This window comes from Orbicella faveolata, unplaced genomic scaffold (assembly GCF_042242905.1).
Source record: "Orbicella faveolata isolate gen_17 unplaced genomic scaffold, um_ofav_v1 contig_3, whole genome shotgun sequence".
In the NCBI taxonomy this organism is placed as follows: domain Eukaryota; kingdom Metazoa; phylum Cnidaria; class Anthozoa; order Scleractinia; family Merulinidae; genus Orbicella; species Orbicella faveolata.
Genome location: NW_028301558.1, coordinates 8,017,631 through 8,042,697, shown reverse-complemented (window position 1 = coordinate 8,042,697; position 25,067 = coordinate 8,017,631). Strand labels below are relative to the sequence as shown.

General features: G+C 37.9%; 3 protein-coding genes and 1 pseudogene across 4 annotated transcripts; 3 read left to right on the top strand and 1 right to left on the bottom strand.

The window, feature by feature from the left end:
• The first annotated feature begins 418 nt into the window (after positions 1-418).
• Positions 419-3,079, top strand: LOC110061116 (collagen triple helix repeat-containing protein 1-like). The gene is made up of 4 exons (XM_089297779.1): positions 419-561; positions 1,525-1,658; positions 2,072-2,407; positions 2,561-3,079. The coding sequence occupies exons 2-4, from the start codon at positions 1,542-1,544 to the stop codon at positions 2,912-2,914; spliced, it is 807 nt and encodes a 268-aa protein (XP_089153905.1). The 5' UTR covers positions 419-561; positions 1,525-1,541; the 3' UTR covers positions 2,915-3,079.
• Positions 3,080-7,899: 4,820 nt separating this feature from the next.
• Positions 7,900-11,082, top strand: LOC110061108 (uncharacterized). Its single transcript, XM_089298383.1, has 4 exons — positions 7,900-8,168; positions 8,884-9,168; positions 10,350-10,549; positions 10,920-11,082. The coding sequence occupies exons 1-4, from the start codon at positions 8,019-8,021 to the stop codon at positions 11,080-11,082; spliced, it is 798 nt and encodes a 265-aa protein (XP_089154509.1). The 5' UTR covers positions 7,900-8,018.
• Positions 11,083-12,603: 1,521 nt separating this feature from the next.
• Positions 12,604-22,085, top strand: LOC110062519 (collagen triple helix repeat-containing protein 1-like). Of its 2 annotated transcripts, XM_089297776.1 has the most exons (5): positions 12,604-12,742; positions 17,082-17,133; positions 17,832-17,970; positions 18,864-19,196; positions 21,531-22,085. In XM_089297776.1, the coding sequence occupies exons 3-5, from the start codon at positions 17,854-17,856 to the stop codon at positions 21,891-21,893; spliced, it is 813 nt and encodes a 270-aa protein (XP_089153902.1). In that variant the 5' UTR covers positions 12,604-12,742; positions 17,082-17,133; positions 17,832-17,853; the 3' UTR covers positions 21,894-22,085. The 2 variants fall into 2 exon arrangements, with proteins under 2 accessions (XP_089153902.1, XP_089153903.1); XM_089297777.1 differs by lacking the exon at positions 17,082-17,133.
• A 1,201-nt stretch (positions 22,086-23,286) lies between these two features.
• Positions 23,287-24,422, bottom strand: LOC149106239 (uncharacterized; annotated as a pseudogene).
• Positions 24,423-25,067: the final 645 nt, after the last annotated feature.

Genomic DNA, 25,067 nt, shown 5'->3' with positions numbered 1-25,067 from the left:
CCTTTAAGGAAAACCTATTAATTAATGTTGTTCTAGATCACAAAGTGGATTAAAAAAACACGAGCAATGCCTGATTTTAAAGTTGTTAGAAACAAATTTCTGGTACTTTGAAGTTATGACTAACTTTTTAGAAGAAGGCAAAGATTTTTTTTCTCAGTTGGATATGTGCCATATATTTCTTTTTGGCCTTTTTTGGAAATATTGTTGACATATCTTACACAGAAAAGTCTATCTTCCAAAATTAGGAGAAAATATAACAACTCTATACTCTACACGCTGGTGTGAGGTTTGCAGTCATATTTGTTCAAACAGTATTGCACTCATAATGTTATCTCTGTAAACTACGCTCAGAAAACAAAACTTGGCAAACATATTAAAAGATTGACAAAACTAAGTAAAGTGATATCGTATTATACTGATCAGTGTTCAAAAGGTAGTTCACATCATTTTCACAATTGATAGGTACGTGTTGGAGAAGTTGCGGATACAATCTTATCCTGAGGGGCTTCCATTTTGATCTCATTTTTGTGTTTTCTACCCAAGCGCTGAGTTACTTGCAAGGTGAGTTATGAAGATTCTTCAACAACACATTTTGTGTTAAAATTCTCTGGTTAACTGGAGTTAAAAAAGGTAGCAAAATGAATTACGGCAAGAGAAAACTTTTCTTTTTATTCAGTCGATTCTCTTATACCAAGTGTAACTTAAGCTCATTGGGTTTACTATCAGTTACTGGCTATCCTCAGTTACGGTTAGCTCGTTTTGTAAAATTACCAAAGGTTTATTCAATATCGATACGAACAAGTTTAGCAATCGTGCTTCACATACCTGAGGCAAGAGAGGATAAAGTGCCACTTGTCTGAGTACGGTTCCAAAACGTTAGCTTAACAAGCCGCTTATATTCTTTTAGAGGGCCGTTCCCCTCTCCGCGCCAACGCTGGTAAATTATAAAACTCCTATATTAAACTCCTGGCCCTCTTTTCTGATGAACCACTCTCTCTAATATCAAAACAAGACAGAATACAAAGACCCTGGCTATCTTTTAAGCCCCCTTCCCTTTTTCCTTCGCGTTCAAAACAATAAACGGCAGACTGCATAAGGGGTGTATTTTTACCGCATCAATCTCGGCTAGAATTAATGTCGAGCGTTTAGCGAAAATATAACCACCGCTTCTACTTAAAAAGAATCTCAAGATCACGAATATAACACTTCATTTATTAATGAATGGTACAAAAAAATAAGTGGTAAACTAAGAGATTGATGGCGTTTTGCTGAATTAAACTCTTAAGCCTCGCCTCTCTATTAAAATAAAGTGGAATCCCGGTTTTTCGAAAGTCCAAGCAAAATGAAACCTGTTTTGAAAAATCAGATAGTTCGAAAAATCGAGGGCAAAATTATAATGTAAGAACGACTTTATTCCAGTTATAGGGAGGTTAAAAGAATCGAGGGTTCGAGAAATTGCGATTCTCTTGTGTATCCCGTGGAGGATTTATGCTTTTACACTCGCTCTTGTATATTTCTACGCAGAACATCGTGCAGAGGAAATGGCCTTTAAAATTAGAAAAGTCTCGGTGGCTTTCACGTTGTTTGTGATGTCCAACTTAGCAGTTTATTGTGCTGCGGAAGAAAACAAAACCGCAGAACAACAGTGGTACCAAAAGGTATGTTTATGTCACATGCCAAGACGAGTTTCTCAAAATAAAAGTTCTAACGAACTATACTATAGGGTCAACAGAGAGACTAGCGTGCAGATTGTGTGATAGCGAAAATGAAGAAATTCGGAAAAACAGGTTTTTATGTCGTCTTGTTTAAGAACTAAACTTAAAAAAGTGCAGTTTTTATGTAATGCCCAACCGAGAGATGATAACGTTATGATACGTTTCTCCTTAAAGTAAAAAAATCATCGGTGGCACAAGTGAATAAAAAAGTCAAAAAAAAAAAAAAAAAAAAAAAAAAAAAAAAAACTAGTATACGATGGATTTCTGACCCCATCTGAAGTTGTCATGGTTTCAACAAAGTTACAGAGCTTTTCAACAATATCTCAGAATTATTATTTTTTTTTATCCCAAATTAGAAACCTCCTCCTTTCTGTTATGGCGGTATCCCTGGTATGCACGGCAAACCTGGGTGTCCTGGGGCCCCAGGTCGTGATGGTCGTGATGGCCGCGACGGAGCCAAAGGTGACCGGGGTAGTCCTGGGGAGACTGGACCCCAAGGGCCACCAGGAACCCCTGGAAAGAATGGTGCCAGAGGAAAACCTGGAGTTCAGGGCCCTCCCGGCCAAAAGGGGCAGCGTGGAGAGAGTGGAGCAAGTGGAATCCCTGGGACTCCTAATGGGTTGTTTTATAAGAATTGGAAAGAGTGTGCATGGAATAAATTGAACGACGGGAAGGATATCGGCCTGATCAAGGTAAATGCTTCGTTTGCAAAGCGAAATTTTAAAGGTAAACATTAATAAAATTATGAATGAGTTATTATTCAGAGTTATTCAAAGTTATTCATAGCTTTTACCCAGAAACATCAGAGTTGTTTGCTATCTCAGTTTTGTTTCAATTTCTGTCAGGAGTGTTTGTTCACCAAGAACTTCTCTGATACTTCCCTCCATGTTTACTGGACTGGCGTTCTTAGAATCTACGGCTGTGACAGCTGCTGCAAACGCTGGTATTTCACTTTCAACGGTGCTGAATGTGCAGCTCCTCTGCCAATTGACGGTGTTGTGTACATGCGAACCGGAAAGAATCAGAACCTTCACCGCGTCCGCCATATTGAGGGTCACTGCCACAATATCCACAAAGGCAAGGTGCGCGTGGGATTCTGGGTTGGTAATTGTGCTAGTTATGGAAATGCTGACGCCTACACTGGCTGGAATTCAGTGTCCCGGATCTTTATTGAAGAAGTTCCTAAACCTCAGGCTTAGATCTCGAGACAAAACATCCATTCCTACATAGGCACTTAAGATGAGATAGTTATAAATTGTTTAATTCTATAACGAGCGGTTCGTCTAAATTCTGGTGTGATTTAAAATGATTTACGCTGATGTTGCGGTTATTTAATAAATGGCATGAGGAATGGCCGGGACAAATGTTTTTGTTCAGTTCGTTTTGCTCTCTTTAATTGCTTTTCCTCCCTTTTTTTGCGTAACCATCCTTATGAAGTTTTGATCACAATGCAACGCCAAGAACAGCTCGAGAAAAAGGAAAAAAAAAAATAGAGAACAAGCTAAGGCAGTTCAATTGACTTTCGATTAAACTAGAGAAAATAAACGAATGGGTTTCGTTGCTTGCTTTTTTCTTTTATCACATTCTGATTTGATATATAAAAGCAACTTAATAATAAGTAAAAAAATCCTGAGTAAGCAAACGAAACGGAACAAATTGATAACTGATTAGAAACTCGACCGCACGCGTGATTAACGTAGTAGAGAACAAAGAGAAGACCAATGATAGGAGATCAAACCCTCATATCGACCTTACACCAGCGGTTATTTCTAGATGCAATCCCGATAAAGCGTTGAATATGAGAGCAAAAATATTAAAGAGCGCAGCCGTCGAATAAGCGCCGCATTCATTCAAAACCATGCGGTGCCTAAATGAAGCATCATCAGACTGAATTGTTCAGACTGAACTGTAAAACTTAATGTTAAGCAGCCTCGAAAACGTTTTTCCTGGATGGATTGCAATGTGTTTCAATTCGAAGTGGCGATATTTTTGTTGTTAACATCTGCTTGTCATCATCCACAAATGTCAGGAATATTTCAAAGCGACCCCCTCAAATAAACGCCGCAAACGAAACACTAAAAAGATAAAGGCGCCGTGGCGCTCAAACGAGTAAAAACGGTATATGAGTTACGTGGGCCGTAAGGATGCGCAGAGCCAACTACCGGGAACGCCAACCTTAACCATGTACCCCCTAAGGCGAATGGTACTTCTACATAAATCAGCAACTAAAGACTCTCTGCCTGCGTACAATATACCATTTGAAAGCCACTGATCAGCTTATTTAAGAACTGACATTAGCAGTTATAAAAGAGGTAGTCATTTTGAGAGAAATTGTTTTAAAATGCGAAAATGAAAAGCTTCCAACGCGTATCAATTCTCAAATATCATAGGTATGCCCCAGAACCATAGCTTATTTAGCAGGTCTTAGTACAAAGCCTGATGTGAAACAAGTCTTGCATTCCATGTGCATTTCAAAAAAGAAATCAGCGGAAAATAACGTTGTGTGCCAAATGGCACTCTTAGGGAGTAAAGGGTTAAGGGTCGAGCTATTTCAACATTGTTGCTATCTAAATCTTGAATCAAAGGTGGCGATGTATAAAATTAAAAGATACAGAAATTTCAGAAACATTGATGAGTATACTCATTAGAGAGCTTAAGCAATGATGACGGCGACCTCGAGGACAACGCCTACTAAAAGGTGAATTTATAATTTACCTTCGAATTTTACAATTGTCTAGATCTGTTCAGTGTGCTCACTGGTCTCAGAACTTGCTCAAGCCAAATATGTAACGCCAACTTTCAATTTCAACTGAAAATATGAAAAATTAACCGTCGCCGTTCGCGTTCTCTTAGTCATTTCACGTTGTTGCTTTGCAACGGACAGCAAAGAAATGTACAAAGATTTATAAAGCACGTGCACAGCCACTGTTCTCGTTGCCGTTGCCGTTGTGGTTTGCTAAAGGGCGTTCGCGCCAATTGTTTCTGCGCATCCTTATTGCGCACGCAAATTCACACGCCACGTCATACATGGATGCGCGCGCTAAGTAATAAAATGAACAATGATAGGGCAGATGGCCGTTACTATAGCTTTTCCTGGATTTAACGATCTTGGACGTTCGGTGACCTCTATTTAACAAATGGTAAACGCCATAGCGTGCACTATTGAATTATGGATGCACGCGGGAGGTTGCCAAGCACGAAAGAAGCGTAAGAGTCGCACGAGGCGATAGCCGAGTGCGACTCTAGCTTCTTGAGTGCTTAGCAAACCTCCCAAGTGCATCCATAACTCAATAGTGCACGCTATGGCGTTTACCATTTGTTTTATAACATAACATTGAGACATTGGAACAACAGAAGTCCTTTTATTGAGCTACATCACAAAAAAATGTTCGTGTAGTCTTGCATGACAAGAGAAGATAAACGCGCGAAAATTCATTCATGACAACCGACTGCACACCAGTAACTCGATAAAGTTTCATCTTCAGACAACTGTGAAGACAGTTTCGCATTTCTAGCAGAAGGACGTCGGCCATTACTTTGGAAACAATGTCTGTCAAAAGATTTGCTTTGTAAACATTAGCACACACGTCAGCAGCGTACACCCATGGGCAAATAGTAGACGCTAAATTAACCAATCAGAGCGCGCGCTTTGCTCTAGTTACGTTATAATTTTCTTTTGATGGATCATTCTCTCTACCGATTTTCTACCTTTAGCGGTAAAATAAAGAAATTCTATCGATTAGAAGTTTGAATTTTTTGCAAAATGCACCAAATGCCCCTCGAAGGGTTAAGTTTTGTGAAAACGTTGGCAACATTTGGAATTATTGAAGCAACAGAACCACTTCTACAAAATATGACTAAGATTGTTTGCCTCCGTTGACTCACCTTCTATATTTTTAACTATAAACCCCTGTAGACCAGGGTAGTTTTCCACACGCCTTATCTCTGAAACGAAGTCAGTGACCCCCAATTTTTTTTGCATTTCTGACAAAAGTAACTCATTATCTAACTGCAGTAAAAATTTAAAAACAATCTAGTGACTGGAAAGTTTTCACACGACGAACATCCTTAAGCTCTCTATCAACTTACAAACCCTCGATGACACTAATAATAAGGCCCTGAAAAAAGATGGTTTGTATTCTGAAAGATTGCGACAGATTAGCTGCAAAATATATGCAAAATAAGTTAACGCTATGAAGTACAGTGGAAGCTCGCTCAACGGGGACTCTCCTAAGCGGACAACTCTACTTACGACCGCCTTCACAAAACTCCGTTTGAACTCCCGCACAAACTCCCAGTCTCGTGAGCGGCCGCGGACACTTTGAGGGCTTACGATCCTGTAAAGCTCCTGTAAGCGGACACCCGAAAGGAATCGGACCTGACTTTGGAAGATACTCGTAAACATTTGTAAACTGTATCACTGCTTTTTGTAGCTGCGAGACTGTTAATGCTAGTGTTTATGCTGACTGTGGCTGTAATTATGGTTTGTTTTTTAATCACTAAGGGCCTGTCCTAGTACAGCAGTATAAAAAATTGTATATCTGCAGTTATCGCTATTATCGTGGCATTGAACAGGGCAATTAAACAAAGAAAAATGATACGGTTTTATTTTTGCATTCCCAATGTTAATTGTAATCTGGGCAAGCTCTAATAAGCGGCGATCTTCCCTTTACAACTCTTGTGGTCGTTAACGAGAACTATTCTCGTAAGCTGCCAGCTCCAGTTACGGACAGTTTTTTCGCGTTTCGAGGGTGTCCGCTTATGGGGGCTTCAACCGTATGCGCAAATTTACCGCATGGTTCTTAAAAGTAACGGCGGTTTTAATGGAAGTGACACTGATTGCGTTAGGCATCGATGTGTAGAATAAATAAAAAGTAATAAAGGGCTTTATATTAGACTGCCATATCATTGGGAAACTAATGATGACCAATCACCAGTCATCTGGAAGCTATAATATTGGTTAGTGAAGTAAAAATTTTTAATTTTGAGTCATGTTTGACCAAAAACTTGACAAGAACAAACAAGCGTTGAAAAAAGAAAAGATCTTGCAGCAAGTCACCTTTACCTTATCAGTCTGCTACAAGAGGTGAAAAGTGAAGCCTCACAAATTGTAAGTTCATTCTTTTGTCGTTTTTAGTAAAGTTAAACAGACTTCTTTTCTTCTGACCTCGGATTTAACTTTGGGTGCAGACTTGGCAATCGACTTTGAGGAATATCTTTAAGGTAAACACGAGAAAACTAACCGTACCTTCTCCTTTGTTACTGCACATGAATGTTCTCTAGGGCAGCAATATTCGTGACTATCTACGCTCTATTAGAGCAAAAGTTTCTAATGGATATGAGTATGAAAAAAAAAAAAAACTAGTTTACTTATCTGACGATGCTTCTCTCGAAAGGCACGGGGATACGTTTGTTGACGTAAAACATGGACAGCCATGTGAAATCATCAGTTGAAAGTAACTACTGTGCATAAATTTCTTGTGGCGGGTTTTGTAAGCGGGCCATGTGCGTGTACGGTCGGGGAAAGAAGTAAAATAGTAACGAAGAGGAGGGTCTCAATGAGAAGGTTAAACGCGAGGCCTGAGGGTCTCAATGGGCTAGGCTTACGGTTAAAAATAAGCCGTTTAGACGGTTGACGGTTAAATTTAAGGTCATTTGACAGTTGAACGTTAATTTTTCGGAATGACGTTTTTAACTAGAAATTAAAGTGTAAATCTGGTTGTAACTTTTCATTTAGGGATAGAATTTTGCCCTTATTTGAATAATCCCTTTAGCCCAATAATTTGTGCATTAAAAATTAGGTTTTTGGTCTTCAAATATTTGTCTAATTAGAGTAATTACTTCCCCTTTGTTACGGGAAGACGTATTAATCGCCTGCTCCCGAGACTAGAAGCTAAAAGACTTGCACCGCATAAATATACTTTTTAGTTCTTAATTAAGGATATCTGAGACATTTGACGGTTAATATTGGCTCGCTCATTTGACAGTTGACGGTAAAAATATTGCGTTTTTGAAGGTTGACGGTTAATTTTTTGGTCATTTGACGGTTAACCCCATTGAGACACTCGAAGAGTCGATGTCGATCGGTGTAGATTGCGGTCCAGTTCATGACAACGAGCAACAATTTTAACTTTCACGCGGCGTACGTCTTCTGCAGGGGACACAAATTGATTCTTTCCTTTCCCCTTGGTTTTTTTCTTGTTTTATTCACTTTTCTATTCTCGTTTAAAGTTTGCTTCTTTATTTCCTTTGTCCAGCTTGAAAGGTTGGAATGATGGGTGATACAGTTAAGCTAATTTCGTTATGTATTCTAATTTACAGGTCACTACCTTGGTAAATCCTTTGATTGAAGTACGGTTCACCACCACGTTAAGTTTATCGATTATTTTGCTGATGACAATCTGTGCTTCTACGGGAAACCTTGACAGTAAACAAACCGGAGGTCAATTCACGGTACAGCCAGATACTGAAAGAGCACTTTTATGGACCATTACTTCGCTAAATCAATTCTGTACACAAAAAGCATTGAGAAATGGCTTTCTTGGCCCTTAACTGCATGTTATACGAAAATGGAAAGGAATTAAGAGCGGTGCAGGATTTCGTGGAAGGCCCCAATTTCCTTTAACAATTTTGTAGCTTGAAACCAGTAAGAATGCCACTTTAGACCATTTTTGACCAAGGGGTAGATTGATCCTGAATATACCTACAGCGGTTGACATGATACAACAGCTATTTACAGTTAAGTAACAGAGCACTTTTTCCGTGTTAAAATAGCCTCATCTAAACACGAGGAGGGTTGGGAGAATTCGAGATAGTTATGCTAAGCCTCGACTACGTCTCTGGTTTGCATGACTTTCAAGAATTTCCCAGTCTCCCCTCCACCCCCCTTCCCCCCCCGCGAGTGTTTAGATGAGGCTATGTAATCAGGAAAAATGTGCCCTATTGCTTTTATAAAATAATTCCCAATGTACGCGCGAATTCTAAAGCGTCACAACCGTGTTTACATACTCTAATCAAAACACACCTATCGACCAATGAGCGCGCGCGTAGTAGCAGTTATTTTATAATGTAACTCATAAGAGCACAAAGAATATTATATATTCACTATTAGTCCCTTAACATGTTTACCATACCTTACAACTAAACCAAATTGTCGTTTTACTTTAAGCCATCTTCCTTCTGCTGCGCATATCAGCCCGGTACACATGGCAAGCCTGGTACCCCAGGGGTACCCGGACGGGATGGACGTGATGGCTGTGACGGAAATCAGGGACCTGCTGGAATGACTGGACCAGTGGGACCTCCAGGACTGCAAGGAGAAACTGGTGCCAAGGGCCCGAGCGGACAAAAAGGGGAGCGCGGGGATGTGGCACCTGGTCGGATGTCTCATAGGAACTGGAAAGACTGCGCATGGAAAGACTTAAATGACGACAAAGACAACGGTCTGATCAAGGTGATTGATTTTTGTAGAATGTAAAAATACTTTTATTTTATGTCAGATAATAACACACAGCTTTCTCAAGCTCACTGAATATGAGTTAGCGTTGTTTTTGGTGATAGCTAATCATATTTCAAAACATAAGGATTTATGTGGGAATGAAAAGAATGTATTAGGAACTGGAAAATAGCAATAAACTAACAACAACAAGCTTTATTACCAAATAAAAAAAAAGTTAAACATTACAATATAATATATTAATACAAAAAAGAGGTAATGTTTACTCAGGATAACTAAAAAGCTAATCGAGCTGAGTAAAACTGGCAATAAGAACACAATTCTTTTCTTTCTTTGTGTTTAGTTTGCATTTTCGGGGTGTTTTAGGTCGTGTTAAGGTCATTCCTCGCATTTGCATTGCACATCCTTACTGCGCATAATTTATGGCGTCATTAGCGCGCGCACGTGCACGCGCACATTGAAAACATGACGGAATTGCCTTGATATTGAGCTCTGTCAGTTGAAAAATGGCTCTAGCTCACCAACGAGCACGGGCACCCCAATTTTTTTTCCACTCATTGTAATCAACTCAGCTTTGCGTGAGAAAAGACTGATCTAATTTCTATTGCTGAAAATTGAATAAATAAGAAAAATAGCAGATACACGGTGGTCTTTTCTATTTGGCAGTTGGTAACCACGTCAAGAAATTTAGTTCAAATTTTTAACCAAGGATTTAGCTTTCTGTCTGAATCAAACTTTAAACGTTTATTTGTGTCCGACACAATGTATTGACTGTAGTTTAATGCGTGTTCTTATGAGTCCGGGCTCACAAAGATATTACAATTACTGGGAATGCGTTCTTATAATAAGCATTAAATAATGCCAAAATGGGGCATTTTCAATGCCTCACTGCTCCTTAATGAGCATGGGCACCCCCCTTTTTTATTTCGAAATTGAAGTTATCATATGACAAATATCCAGTGGACAAAGTTTGAACAAAAATCTATTGTCACTTTTATTTCAGAGGAATTACCTTAAGCGATTTCAGCGAGTCTTAATTTGTCGCTATTACCCTAGAATCAAGAAGCTATGAACAACTCAGTCTCTTGCCTAAAATACATAAATAAGTTTATGATTATCATAGTTTCATGATCAATTATCGATTCCTTTCATTTCTATTCTCTTTCCATTCTGTACAGGAGTGTGTGTTCACTGAGAACTTCTCTGACACTTCGCTCAATGTTTACTGGGCTGGTGCTTTAAGAATCTACAACTGTGACAACTGCTGCTTACGCTGGTATTTCACTTTCAACGGTGCTGAATGTTCAGGCCCCCTTCCAATTGATGGTGTTTTGTTCATGTATAAAGGTAGTGGTACAAATCCTAGTCGTGTCCGCCATATTAGGGAGTTTACGAAACCACGACGGCAACGGCAACGGGTACGTCACCGAACAAAAGAATTAATGAGCAGAACAATGGCTGTGCACGTGCGTTATAATTCTTGGTACATTTCTTTGCCGTCCTCTGCAAAATAGCAACGTGAAATGACCAAATTTTGCGTTGTCTGGAGAACGTGAACCACGACAGCTAATTTTTTAAATTTTTACTTCAAATTTATCGCTATGTTCCGGATTTAGTTTTGCGATAGTTTTGACAATGATAAACAAAGTAAATGACTTAAGAGTATCGCGAGATTCGTTGGTAAAATATAAATTCATTTTTTAATCAACGTTGTCCTCGGTGTCGGCGTCGTGGTTTCGTAAACTCCCTATTGAGGGGCACTGTAACCACATCCGCAAAGACAAGGTGCGCGTGGGATTCTGGGTCACTAATTGTGCTGGATTCAGTGGATGTTATGACGCCTACACTGGATACAATTCAGTGTGCCGGATATTTATGAAGACATTCCTAAACCCCAGACTTAGATCTTGATACAAAACATCCATTCGTGCAGAAAGGCGGATAGGACGGTGATAAATTGCTTTATCGTATATTGCGGGTTCCTGTTAATTTCTCCATGTACTCTGTATTTTTGCTGATGTTAAATAAATGGCAGAAAGATTGACAAAAATGTTGTTGCTTGTCTGTTTCTTCATTCTAGATTTGCAAATTGAATAACGCAGCTATGAAAATTACTAAATATTCCAATTTTTTCTACTAATTTTGGCAGATTAAAAAGTTTACAAAAACAACGAAGGTTGGTGGCGTCAACGAAAAATGCGATAGTTTCACAAAAATATCCCAAAATTGGCGAGTGTACAAGGAAGCGATGTGACAGGGAAGTCCACGTTACCACGAATTTTACAAAGTTTCAAACATGACTAAAATTTAAAAAAGAAAACTAGATATCGAAAATACCAACAAGGAAACCTACGAGCTCCACCATAAAAGCAAATTAAGGTAGAATAGTGTCAAATGAGGTAGAAGCTCAGACAGAAACAAGATAAACATTGAAATCATCATTAAAACTACACAAAAAACTGCTGTAACAGAGACGGTCCAACCTATTAGCTTGGAAATTAACATAAATCAGTCTTAAGTTTAACTTTATAGCCAATTGTTTCTAAAGTGATCATCTTAATTGCGAACGTTTTTATTTTTCCCATATCAAGTTGTTAAAACACTTCATTTTTCACGTAAGTGGGCACGAGTAGATTGGCTGTGCAGCAACAGTTGTATGATTGTAACTGGTTGTAATTTAACAATGCACCAGGAGATTTTATGGAACTGATAAGAAACCCTTGTGGTTTACTGTATGAACAGCAGCAGTTTTGGCACCTTTTTTGGCCTCAAAGCCTGTCGCTGTTCAGATTCAAACAACTAACTCAGGGACTGGATATCATTAACTGAAAGGCCGGGTAATTTACAACAGAAATGTGTGCTGTCTCAACGTTCTTTTTCCGCTAAATTATTTGTCTCCCTTTAAATATATAGAGCTAGAAAAGATTAACATTTGCTTAAACAAGATCGTCAGGGAAGAAAGAGTGCATTCGGAGAAGAATTAGAATAATAAATTACGTGCTTAAAAAAGAGAGAAAGGAAGAAGAATAGTTTATTCCGTCACCAAGGTCACATGTTAGTTGCAGCCTCACCACTTGCTGTATTAGTTGCAAGACAATTTATCCAATTAAAAAGAATCAAATGCGTCATTCTTCGCACAGCTAATCAATGGATTCCACCTTGATTCTACACTGTGATCCAGCAGGTTGATTTTACAGTTCATCCAACTAAACGCGCCTCATTTCTAAGACTAGATTAAAGCTCTGCCTAATCTTTTGGGAGCAAATAGCACAAGCAGGGCCCTGGGAACAGGTGATGACGTCATATACATGTTTTGGCACAACCTCCTTCTACCTCGAGATAGAGAGGAGCATGGGAACGAGATTGGCTTTGGCAATCAACGCACGTCAGTGTAAGGAATAAGTCTGGGTACTAAGCTGATGACCTCATCAGGATGTGTAGATTGATAAACGATCTGAAAATTTACCAAAGGATCCGGCTGATTTTACTCTGTAGTATGAAAACAGCGCAAGCATTCTCCAAAATACTACGGTCAATCGTCAATAGACAGATGAAAGGCAATGATGCGAAGGTAAGAGAAACTTAATCACTGTTTAATTTTGTAAAAAGGACAAAGGCACAGTAGGAACTTGTAAATAAAGAAGTGACTTCACTTATTGAAGAAGATAATTTACTGATTTATTAACAGTTCGAGATTATTAATTTCAAATGTGAAAACACATCAAGGTAAAACGAAAACTAACGAAAAATACACATTCAGAAAAACTGTGAGCATCTGCGAAGTGAAATACCACTGATCATCTTATTGTCGAGGGCTTTGTTGGTTGGTTCGTCAAAAGCTCAATCCTTGGTATACTAACACGGTAAGTTCTCGACAAAATTACATTTCTATAATTCCCGATAGCCACAGAGTCAAGATGTGCGCAGTGAAATGAATATTTGGATGTATTGTAAAGTTGGACATTGTGAAATTAGTAAGAATTTGCAAATGACTGAGTAGCAGAACGTTTCGCTTAGGAGTCGTCTTAAACAAAGAAACATTGGCTTTAGCAATTAAAATGACTGCTAAGTTTGAGAACATCGAAATTCTTAAATGAAAGGAAACTCAGCAAATTTAAGACTCCCAACCGACGAATACTTGTCTTAAATGAAAAATCCAACAACAATTGAGTATAGGTACGTAAAACAACCGGTTAGTTTGAGAGGGTAATCAATATTTACAGATATTCATAAATCATAAGGTAATCTGGCAAGTATAAGTTAATTAGCAATTTTCCTTAACTGATCAACAACAGTATACTCAATCAGCACTGCCCGGAAAGCTAACTCTAAAGAATAGTCTATTTTCCATCGCAAGGAAAGTCGTCACTGTAACAAAACATCGAAAAAAACCTTGTTTAGCTTTTATTAAGTGCTACAAATCGAGAAAAGGACGCCGACGTTCATGAAATAATTTGGTTCAAAATGGTCTATTGAGGCGCGCATCGCCCCGGAGATGTCGTAGTACATGTTCACCGGGGGACGGGTGATCGGGTGTTTTGTTTCGTCGGTACAGATGAAATGGAAAATATGCGACTCAGATTATAAAACGACCTCAGCTCTCGGTGAAAATTTAACGATTTCATGCTTTGGCGGTGATACTACTTAAGGCATTCAACCAGTCAGAATCAAAATTAAATTTTAATATAATTTTCATAAGATTTTGTTCTATTATGTACGTAAACCGGTTAGAGATCGAGAACGAATTTGGAAACCGAATAATCTAGACTCAATAATCAATTCAGTTTCTAGAGCGCAGCCAAATCTCAAGCGTTATAACGAAAAAAAGGAAGAGTTAACTTTCTGATGATTCATCGAAACTGAATATTTGCATAGCTCGATATCTTGACTCAATTGTGTATTTTAATGCGACAGCGCGCTGCCCGCAGAATTAAAGAAAAAAAAAAAAATCACTAAAACGATAATTCGCTGAAATTACAACTGGAAGGAAACATAAAGCCTAGTGAGGCTAATAGATTTGCCAGAGTCCTACTGACCAGCGACTTGTTTTGTAAAAAGAATCTGTTTATTTGCAAATAATTAAGAAACAGATGAAATATAAACACTGCAACAGCTAACTGCGCTAAAATAAAAGTATGAAAAAACACGTTCAATTGTATTTAGTGACATGTTTAATAATGCAAATAGAGAAAATTCTTTAAACAAACAAACCCGTCAGACTGAACAATCCTCGTCACTGACTAAGATATTTGATTGTCTTGCAACGTCAAATTTTCTTTGATAAACTACAAACTTTTTGGACACTTTATTACGAAGTCTTTCATATAATGCAGAAGTGCTATTGTCAGTGACAATATTGAGCAAACTTTGGAACGACCTGAAGGCGAATTTTTTCGACAACCAAGTCAAAATCGTCTGTGTTGATAAGCAGAAGAAAGCAAGAGTTCTTAATTTAAATTCTTAATTAGAAGTAAAAGAAAGCAATTACTCTTGAAGAAACAGGATACTTAGGGCTTTATTAATTTACAAACAATTAATTGTATCGCTTTCATTGTTACATATAAAGTGAAAATAATGAAACAGGATTTTGTCGACGGAGAGATTGTAGCTAAAAGTTAGTTTTAGTAAAGCTACGGCTGAAAGCACATTTCGTCCGGTTACGTTTATAAATATTTATTCGACCCATGTTATGACAATTTATAATTTTTCCTTTCCGCTTCGCTGTTTTTGTAAGATCATATTTTCAGTCTAATAGATGCCGTATAAAAGAAGAATTTTATTTTGCGATATTTTTCTCCAGAAATTTGCCGACTGATGTGATTTTCACCCGCGCCATTTAGAATATTCTATTTCAATTTTAGCGAGCCACTATTCAGGCCGCACTTACAGAGTAAAGTAAATAAATGAATAGAAACCCAAACGTTGTAGGTACTAAAAGAAAACAGATTTAAACTGGGGCACAGGGGCAAACCGCTACCAGATTTGGCTTGTTTGGCCCTCGATTATTCGCTTTAGGGGCCACCGACTTTACTTCTCGTTTTCCAATCTCTTGCCCATAACATTTTTGCGAGACTCTGACTGTAAGAATGAATTACATTGCAGTGGAAACGCTGTTTTGCAAAACTAGTGGAACTCGTTTTTAAAACTTAGCCAATTTGTTATATTAATTTAGAGGCTTTAAATATACGAATGATAATTCATTGATATCAGTAAGATAGATGCAAAACTCCTTGACTACTGGCTAATGTGGCTTTATATTCTCAGATGTGAGCTAGACAAGATTCTTCACCCTATCAAAAGTATACATGGAGATATTAAAAGATGGTTGCCGACAAAATGTTTGCTTTAAATCATGACTGCTTTTATCACAGAATGCGTGGATTAGTCGAATGCGCTTTCCAACAGAACTCGTGTTTATATCGTTACCGCGATTTCTATAAAAAAGAAGAAAAGAAGAAGTCTCTCAGTTCCACATACATTTAGTAGAAAGATTCTTTTCAATTTATTAGGTGCCACTTTTTGCGGATGGTCTTCTTGTTTCGAGAGAAGAGTCTGTTTCCAACAAGCCAAACTGAAAACTTATGTTAGTTGCCTTTGAATAGTATTGAGCAAGAAACCCATTACGTTAATTAGCTAACACCAGCGATTAACTTTATCTAATTTTGCCCAGCCATCGCCAGTTTAACTTATCAGTGATGTATATCAGAGTAAATTTAGTTTTCCTTCCAAGCAAACTGTTAAGAATTTCAAAAAAAAAAAAATAATAAAATAAATGAATAAAAAATAAAGAATATTAATGCCATTTTGTGATACGTTGTCAGGTCAATATTACGTATTAACAGGTACTCACTGTGCGAATGAGTCTACCAAATTTACTTTTTTAATCAAGATGAAAAAAGACGCGTAAAAAACTATTGACATGAATGTGTTAAGTGTATGGCCATTGAAACTGGTATCGAAATTAGTAATATGAATTCAGCGGGTACAAGATAGAGAGGAACTACTATAATGAAACACTTACGGATATTGCTAAAGGCGGACCATGTTGTTGATAAGTATCAGCATATGAAACACTTTCATGGACTGTCTCAATATTCATTGTTGTGGTGAACACATGCTCACTTCAGCCAAAAGAACGAGAAAGTTTGATTTATTAAACCTCGGTTAGACCTCAGGTCCAGTACAAAATTTCATTTCATCAAAATTTTGATGTTTGACATTTATTTGAGAAGTATATCGTTTCGATTCTTTCATTTCCGAAACGTGCACTTTAATTAATCTATAGCAACTATAATTACAGAAATAAAAATGTTCTCTTCGTTAACAATAGAGTCCTTACCATAGAAATATTCCTAGTTATTCGCGAAAAGATTCGCTTTCACAAACAGTTGTGTAAAGTAAATATCGTAGATTGAATAAAGAACAGTAGTGTGCAGAAAATGTTTGGGTAAGGTTATTTTTCTTTTTGACAAACAAGTCAAGATTGTCTGTAGCATAACCAACGAGGTCTTAACTAAACTCCTTCAGAAAAACAAAACTGATCATTGCTCTTTTTTAAGTCTTCACGGACAAGATTCTTGATCGACGAATTGCTAAGGGTAAAAAGTTATCGTATCGCTCTCACTGTTTTAGAAAACACTGCAAGGTCTATTCGACAAAAACTCCGCACAATCTTAACTCTGAGAAAAAACGTGATATTTGTTTAATACAACGTAACAGGAAGTTAAAATCGTATTTTTTCTTCATTGTATAAAAACAAAACAACTGTCATCAACATTATCAGTGATGTAATGTACTATTGAAAGAGCTCGACTCATGGTCAACAGTAAACAGGTCCGAACACGAACCAGAGTCAACACAAAGGCTAAAAACTCTATTACACACGTAACTTACTTATCACTCCTTCACAGTGAGTTTTTCAACAAGTGTTTGGAACAGAGGAGCAATCCTTCGAGCTTAGAGGTATCATAATTTTCTCTTATTCCTTTGCTCCTGCGACTAATATCTCAATATACAGTTTCTCAATAGTTTCTTAATATGTATTGCAACGGAAAAAAAATTAGGCAAATTTTGTCCAAACTCTAAAATCTAGAAAAAAAAAATATTCGATGCCATTTTAAAATTTAAAACGAAATTAGTCTTTTGTAAAATCCCTTCTCTATAGTTTAGATGGCGTTACAAATTTCTCCGCTTGGCCAGAATTTTCCGAAGTCAAAACTATTATCGCGAGTTTGCTCTAAAAATTGCGGAAACATCCATATGCGTTGCTTTATTAGCAACACAAGTGCAAAAAGCACCTGCATGAGGAAAAATAGAACGTTTCTTTCAAAATTCGCCAATACCCATTTATGCCAATGAGAGAGAATTTGTCGTAAGTGAAAGAGATGACATTCAATTTTCGAAGCATTGTCATTTAAATAACACAAATCGCATCTTAGTGCAACACTTGAAAAATGGTCACAAGTCAGTTCCAGTAGACTAGACAAGCACCACTTGACCAAAGCTTTATTCAAATGTGTAAAATGAGAGAAACGTCTCAAAACCTAGAAGAAAGTACCTTAAGGCTGGAAAATTCCGACTGTAATTTTGTAAGAGAAAATAATTTCTCTCTTGTAGGCTTACTTATACTGATCCGGTCTTTTTAAACATTTTTTTCGCAGCAAGATCGTGAAGAACTAAGAAATGGCCTTCATTTCGCACAAAGTCTCTGTAATATCCGTGTTGTCCCTGTCTGCGATGTTTTTGTTGTTTTACTGTGTCACAGCAAACAACAAAACCAATCAATCGTCCTACAAAATGGTGAGTTATTGCGTTACCTGACAAATGTTAATTTCTGGTAAGAGTAAAACGACATTTCTTTGCATTTAGAATATTGATTTAACTTTGGATGTAAACAGATGCGTCGACGTTGCCCTATTTATAACTTCGACTATTTAACCATTTGAATCAAGCAAACAATCTGCCTTTTGTTTCATTACTATTTCAATCAGTCTTCGATATAACAATTGTAAAAATATAATGCCACCAAACCAAGGGGAAATGCAGGGAACTGATTATAATAGGAAGGAAATAAAGTAGCAAGAAAGAAAAAGACTAAAAGTTAAGCTTTAAAGAGTGGAAAAAATGTTTTGTGAGAAATAAAAATTAACTGAAACCTGGATCACCAATTTTCGTATTTTGACTTAGCATATCGATGATATTCTCAAATTTTAAACTTCTTCCGAAGCAATATCGTAAACTTGGTATTTTTTCTGCTGCTCCTTGAGAATTTTTTTTTCTATTTTATTATTTTATTTTTTTGACTTGAAGTTACTTACAATTTTTTAAAACCAAACATAATTCATAAACAAACAGATACGGTACATCATACATTTACATACACACATACCTCAGTTCCTCTTAATTAACTCTCTTTAATTTTACTTTTAGATGTAATACTAGTTCAGCGCAGCAAATCTGTTTTTGTACTTGCCCCATTTCATATTGTGAGTTTTTAATTTACCATTTGATTTTCCAATCATTGTCTCAAGCTCGTGAATCATTCTAATTTTGGAATTAAACGCTCCTTGAGAATGGACTCAGTGAAAACAACTCAAAATACAAAAACTCTGTACTGGTGACAGTGATAAACCTTAAATTAAAATTTATGATTGCGAAACCTATATAACTATAGAACTATTTTGTTATCCCAGCCTCTTCCTTTCTGTTATGGTGGTATCCCTGGTATGCACGGCAAGCCTGGGTCTCCTGGGGCACCAGGTCGTGATGGCCGTGATGGCCGTGACGGAGCCAAAGGTGACCAGGGAAGTCCGGGGAAGACTGGACTCCAGGGACCTCCAGGAACTCCTGGTAACAATGGAAAGAATGGCGCCAAAGGAGAACCTGGTTTCCAGGGCCCTCCTGGCCAAAAGGGGCAGCGTGGTGAGAGTGGAATCCATCGAACTCCTGGTGTGATGTCTTATAAGAACTGGAAAGAGTGTGTGTGGAAAAACGTGAATGATGGCAAAGACAACGGTCTGATTAAGGTGAGTGTTTTCTTGTATCGCAAAAATGTTCGTTAGCTCAGTTCAATCGATTGTACTACGGTGAAAACCCTCATATAAAACCTAGAATTTTCGAGGTCAGGCTGAGCAGGTTCTTATATTTTAGGGTAGTTTTACACAATTCAGGTTGATTAGGTTCTTAATAGGTTCTTATTTTTTAGAGGAGTATAAATACATTTCTATATTTTATTTCATAAGACATTTGAATTTTCAATTGTCTGTATTGCACGGTAGCTTTATAGAAAAAAAAATATTTCTAGGGAAAATCAGGAGCCATAATCGGGGACGGAGACCGTAAGTCTTGGGATCCGCGCGCACCTATGACATGGGACAATTTTTCTATTTTTAGAACAAATCGCGCCATCCTGACGTCATATATCCGCGCGGATCCACGCACATGTCGGAGGCTCTCGCGTGGATGTTGTCACGTTGCGTGATGAAATGGTGAGAGTTGCGAGATTCTCTTGCAGATTTTTCACAGCGATGGCAGGGAATAAGGCAGGGAATAAGAACCAGAGCTGTTATATGTAGTTTTATGGTCTGAGCTGATGGAAAAGGTGAGTTTTTCCAGGGTCGAAAACAAGAACTTCAATTTCGCGCGGTGAATGAATAATATCTGCTCGCGCTAGTTGTACGAGTAAGATTTTGTGTTTGTTCTGTAAAGAAACGTTATGCAAGAAAACTCCTTACTCTGGTATCGAGTTAATTTGTGAGTTTCCCAAACAATGCTTAACCATAACCAAACCCTGTTTTTGATAGTTTCTTATTGTTTCTGTTTGTTTGGCGAATTTGCCGGCAAAAGTTTTTGAAAGGAAAGTCTGTCGCGTACATTGAATAGTGCAGCGCGAACACTTTCAAATCCCAGTCGGTGTTTTCAATTGTCAGCAAATCTTGAGAAAGATTTCTTTCGTCATCTTTTGTACTGAGATGCTGCCACAATATTCACCAACGCCAAAAGGCTACTTACATCGTGTGTTTCTTTAACATAGTGAAATTTTACACTGCGGAAATAAAATAGACAACTGAGGAGTTTTGATAACTCAACCAACGAAATCGAAATCGTTATTCGAGTTGATTAAAGAAAGAGTCATCGTAACTTTGTTGATTGTTTTTGCTGTATTCCCATATTTTCAGCTATGCTTTTAATATGTTCTCAAACATTTTTCAAACTTAAACATATTTAAGAACTAGAGATATTATATGAGTTCGATGTACGTTTTCACTCGAAAGCGCGGAACTCCAGTTTGTCATGTTTTACTGACTGTGCAAAACACGCATCGGCGGGCGCTCATATTCATCGACAACAGACAATATATTGGAGTTTTATACAAAAAAATCTGAGCAGCATCTACAGACAAACCTTATTGTCAGTTATTGGGCCTTGATAAAACATTAAGCGTTGCGTACAATTTAGGCGAAACTCAAAATTGCAATTTAATACCTTTTTTTTTTACTTTTCGGTCGAGATTCTGGCGAAATCGTCGCAAGCGTGTGGCAAGAGAAGGAAAACTTTGAAGTCCTGGAACGCTGTCATATCCAAACATATCCAACTAGTTTTTTGCTGTGTTATGGAAAAGCTGTTAATCTTCAACATATGTGAAACTTAGAGTGGAGTAATGTGGAGCTCTTGTAAAAGAAGCAGCGGAACACAACTTCGTCAGTGATATAAGGCGGGACATAACTAAATTTAACACTCTCTTACTTCCCTCAAACTGGAGCAGCTTACGACGAAATTACTGAAACAAAATTCCAACAGACATGAACGTATTGATTTGTGGGCCAAAAGCATCAAACATTTCGAAATTTCGGACGCCATTTCCCCGCGCTACATCCGCAAAAATCCTCGCAGTATGTACGCGCGTGTGCCGCACAGGATGGCGCAATTTGTTCTAAAACTAGAAGAATTGTCCCATATCATAGGGACAGCCCCAATACTAGAAATGGCGCGCGTTTACGGTTTCCGTCCCCGGTTATGGCTCCTGGGAAAATCCAAAAAAAATGTAGATCAAAGAAAACACATGTACGCAATAAATGTTTGTCAGAAGTTTCTCAAAGAATTAAAATCCAGAATTTAGACCTTCAAAACTGAGTGATTTCTTGTATAAGAACCTATTTTTCTTTGCCAGGCTGAACAGGTTGATATATTTTTGGGTATTTAATTGCGAAATTTCATCCTGTAGGTTGTTAAATCACTGGGTTCTTACTATATCTAACGTAAAGCATTATAAAACATTTTCAGAATTGGGGAATATTTTTTCGATATGTATGCATTTTGTATCATTTCTTCTTTCTTATGATAGTTTTTTTTTTCCACAGGACTGTGTGTTCACCAAGAACGTCTCTTACACTTCCCTCCATGTTTACTGGACGGGCAATTTTAGAATCGAAGGCTGTGACGCTTGCTGCAAACGCTGGTATTTCACTTTCAACGGTGCTGAATGTGCCGCTCCTCTGCCAATTGACGGCGTTGTGTACATGCATAAAGGAAGAGGAGGACATCACAAGAATATTATCCGTGTCCGCCATATCGAGGGCCACTGCAACAACATCCACAAAGGCAAGGTGCGAGTGGGATTCTGGGTTGGTAATTGTGCTGGCTATGGAAATGCTGACGCCTACACAGGCTGGAATTCAGTGTCCCGGATCTTCGTTGAAGAAGTTCCTAAACCTCAGGCTTAGATTTCGAGAAAACACCTATTTTTGCATTATCACGTAGGCTGGGACGGGTTTGATCAACTGCTTAATTATATCACTAGTGATTTCTCTGATTACTGGGTGTGCTCTGTATCTGTGATTGCTTCAGGTTTTGTTGTTATTAAACATAAAAATGCAGGAATTAAAGTTTGTTAAATAAATGGTTATTTGTTTGCATTTGTATTCTATTCCTTTTTATGCTACAGAAAGAGACGAAGTGTTTTGTTCATAGTGCAACGAAAACAATAGTCAGAAAAAAAGAAACAGAGAACACTGTAAGAAATAGTTAAAAGAAACAGTAGTTGAATATTTGGGTGTATACCACGTCAATTGTAGCACTATGGGCACAAATAAGCTAAAGAATATCTGAGATATAGTATATTTTTGCCAAGTGCGGACTTAGTGAAAAGTAGTGATGCGTCTTCTTGGTATGGAAGGAATTTTACCTGAACTGCGAGTACTGACTTGACTCCAAGAAGCCCGAACAGCTATGATTTTTCTCTTATGACCGACGAAAAATTGAAGCTGTAGAAGAAACCACAGGTTTGAACCCCCTCCCCCCCGCGCCACAAAACGCCCCAAAATTGGGCACATTAAACAACACTTGCCCACTTTATCCCCATTTAGAAAACTGTCCTAAAAAACGCCCGCTGATTGGTTAAAAATTGTGTTTCTATCACTCGATGGAAACACAGAACTAGCAGAGATGTCATTGTCAAGTAAACTTGTAGGTTAATTTTTATTGTATTGAAAATAGATCTACAATTATCCGCAAAAAGTGGCAAAATACGTTAAGTGAAAAGAAAACGAGGAAAATGGACTATTAGATGACTAAGTTAATTAATCAAACAATTTTGCTCCGATCGAGTCTGACTGAGAAATAGCCAGTTCTGTGACGGGTATTTTGTTCAAACAGGAATGCCTAAGCGGCATTGAAAGTAATTTTATCCCCCACTAAAACATCCACTCAACGCCTTTGGTAACGTTATTTGCTAAAGATCTGGAGATACAAATAATACCAAAAATAACTTGAAACCGATTACCTTGGGAAAAAGGTCTATATGGAGGATTAACTTCGATACTCTTTTTTTTTTTAAATCATAAAATAATTACATACAATACTAACATTACTTTCACTACTGACACTTCTTACAATACTAACACTACCTACAGTACTTGCATTACTTACAATGCTAATATCACTTACACCGTTGCTGACATTACACTACTACCTACACTATTACTACTACTACTACTCACAATACTATCGTAACTTACACTATTGATACTATTCACAATACCGTAACTTACAATATTCATTTTACTTATGCTTGACATTTATTACACATAAAATCAATAGAACGCTACATATACGTATCTAAAAGCTAACGGATGCTCGAACGCTTGGTGACTCCGTGGATAGTTTGCTTTTTAGCAATACTTTGAACGCTGTTATGCTGTAGGATTCACTTTCTTTGGCTGCAGTATAGATGTAGTAACGGGCTACTATCAGGCAAAGGTTGACAGCGCGGAAAGATCGCTTCTCGGGATGATGTGCATTTATTTTAGCTTTGTTCGTCAGAGCTACCTTGGGCAAGTTACAAGAGTTCCACCAAGAGGCAAGAAGGTTCAAGAAAGAATGGACGTGCCGACATTCTACGAACAGATGCCCTAGGGTCTGTCTTGCACCACACAACTGACATTCATCATTTTCGATAATTTTAGCTCTAAAAAGTTTGTCGCGAGTGTGAAGAATATGGTGGTTTATTTTGAATTGAAACATCGAGAGTTTTATGTTTTTTGTGACTTTGAACGGGAGAATGTATAACGCCGCGATGCTCCGATTAGTAAAACCTGCCCTAATTAGACGAACTTGGGATGTAGGTTTTTGGAACGTTTTGGAGACGTAAAGTGAGCGTGCTTGCTGACAAGTCCAAAATGAAAATTTTAAAGGGTGTGTCGACTGTCCTGTGCTAACTGATTCGTTTTCAAGGTCGCGGTTAAAGGCTTCTTTCCAGTACTTTGGAATTGCGTTGCACAACCCAAAATACCGTAGGAGGTTTGTTTTTATTTTAAACTTCTTCCTAAATTCAGGAAAGGACAAGAAATTTCCTTCTTCGTCCAGAACATCCGATAGGGTCTTTACTCCGGCGTTATACTAATGTTGATAAAAAAATGGATTTTTCGCCGATTGTGATAAAATGATTATTCCATAAGATCTCATTTTCTATTTCTTTCTTTGTTGTAGGAGTGTACATAATAATCTCTTTCCAAGCATTTGGGACGTCGCGGTAAAAAAGTGGTGGGAAGGACAATTCGGGCAAAAGTTTTTAAAGAAAATTTATATTCAAACAGCAGGGGGCCGCCTGCGTGATGTAAAAGATCGAAGGGTATTGTCTTCCAGGACTGCGTTTGAGGATTAAGGAACCGTTTTACCCAACCTGCTTTCAGAGAATTATTTATGATTTTAAAGTCAGGCATATTACGTCCGCCGTCCTTAGTCTTACCAATCATTGTCGAATGTTTGATTTTAGGCGGTTTGTGGTTCCATACGAAGCTAGAAAGAAGCTTACTCACTTGGTCAACAAATCTACTGTGTACGCCGAGAACAGAGGCAGTAAAAACTATCTTTGAAAGAGCTAAATTTTTGACAATGTTTATTTTCTCGTAAAGTGTTAGATGTCTTGATGACCAGACGTTAAGACATTTTTCTAGAGCAAGCAATCTTTTTTCGAAATTATCTTTTGCGGATATTTCCGAGTCACGGGAGAAGCAAACGCCCAGACACACACACTTCGGGGGCCAGTTGATTCCAAAGAAGTTTGTGGGTTGTAGATTGTTTTTTCCCAACCACATTGCCTCCGTTTTTGTTTTGTTTAGTTCTAATCCCGAACACCTTTCACCACCTGAATCTATGTCACGCACGAAACAGGAGCTAGGTGTCGTCTGCATATTGCGAAAGCTTATACTCCTTCCCCTTTATATTTATACCCATTATCGACTGGTCATCTCTTATTGAATTTGCTAAAATTTCGACAGCAATTACAAAGAGTATACCGGAAAGCTGACACCCCCGTCTAACACCTCGTTGTAATTCAAAGAAGGGCGTTGCGTAGCCACTATTAATAACGCAGCTTTGGGTGTTGTTGTAAAAAGTCT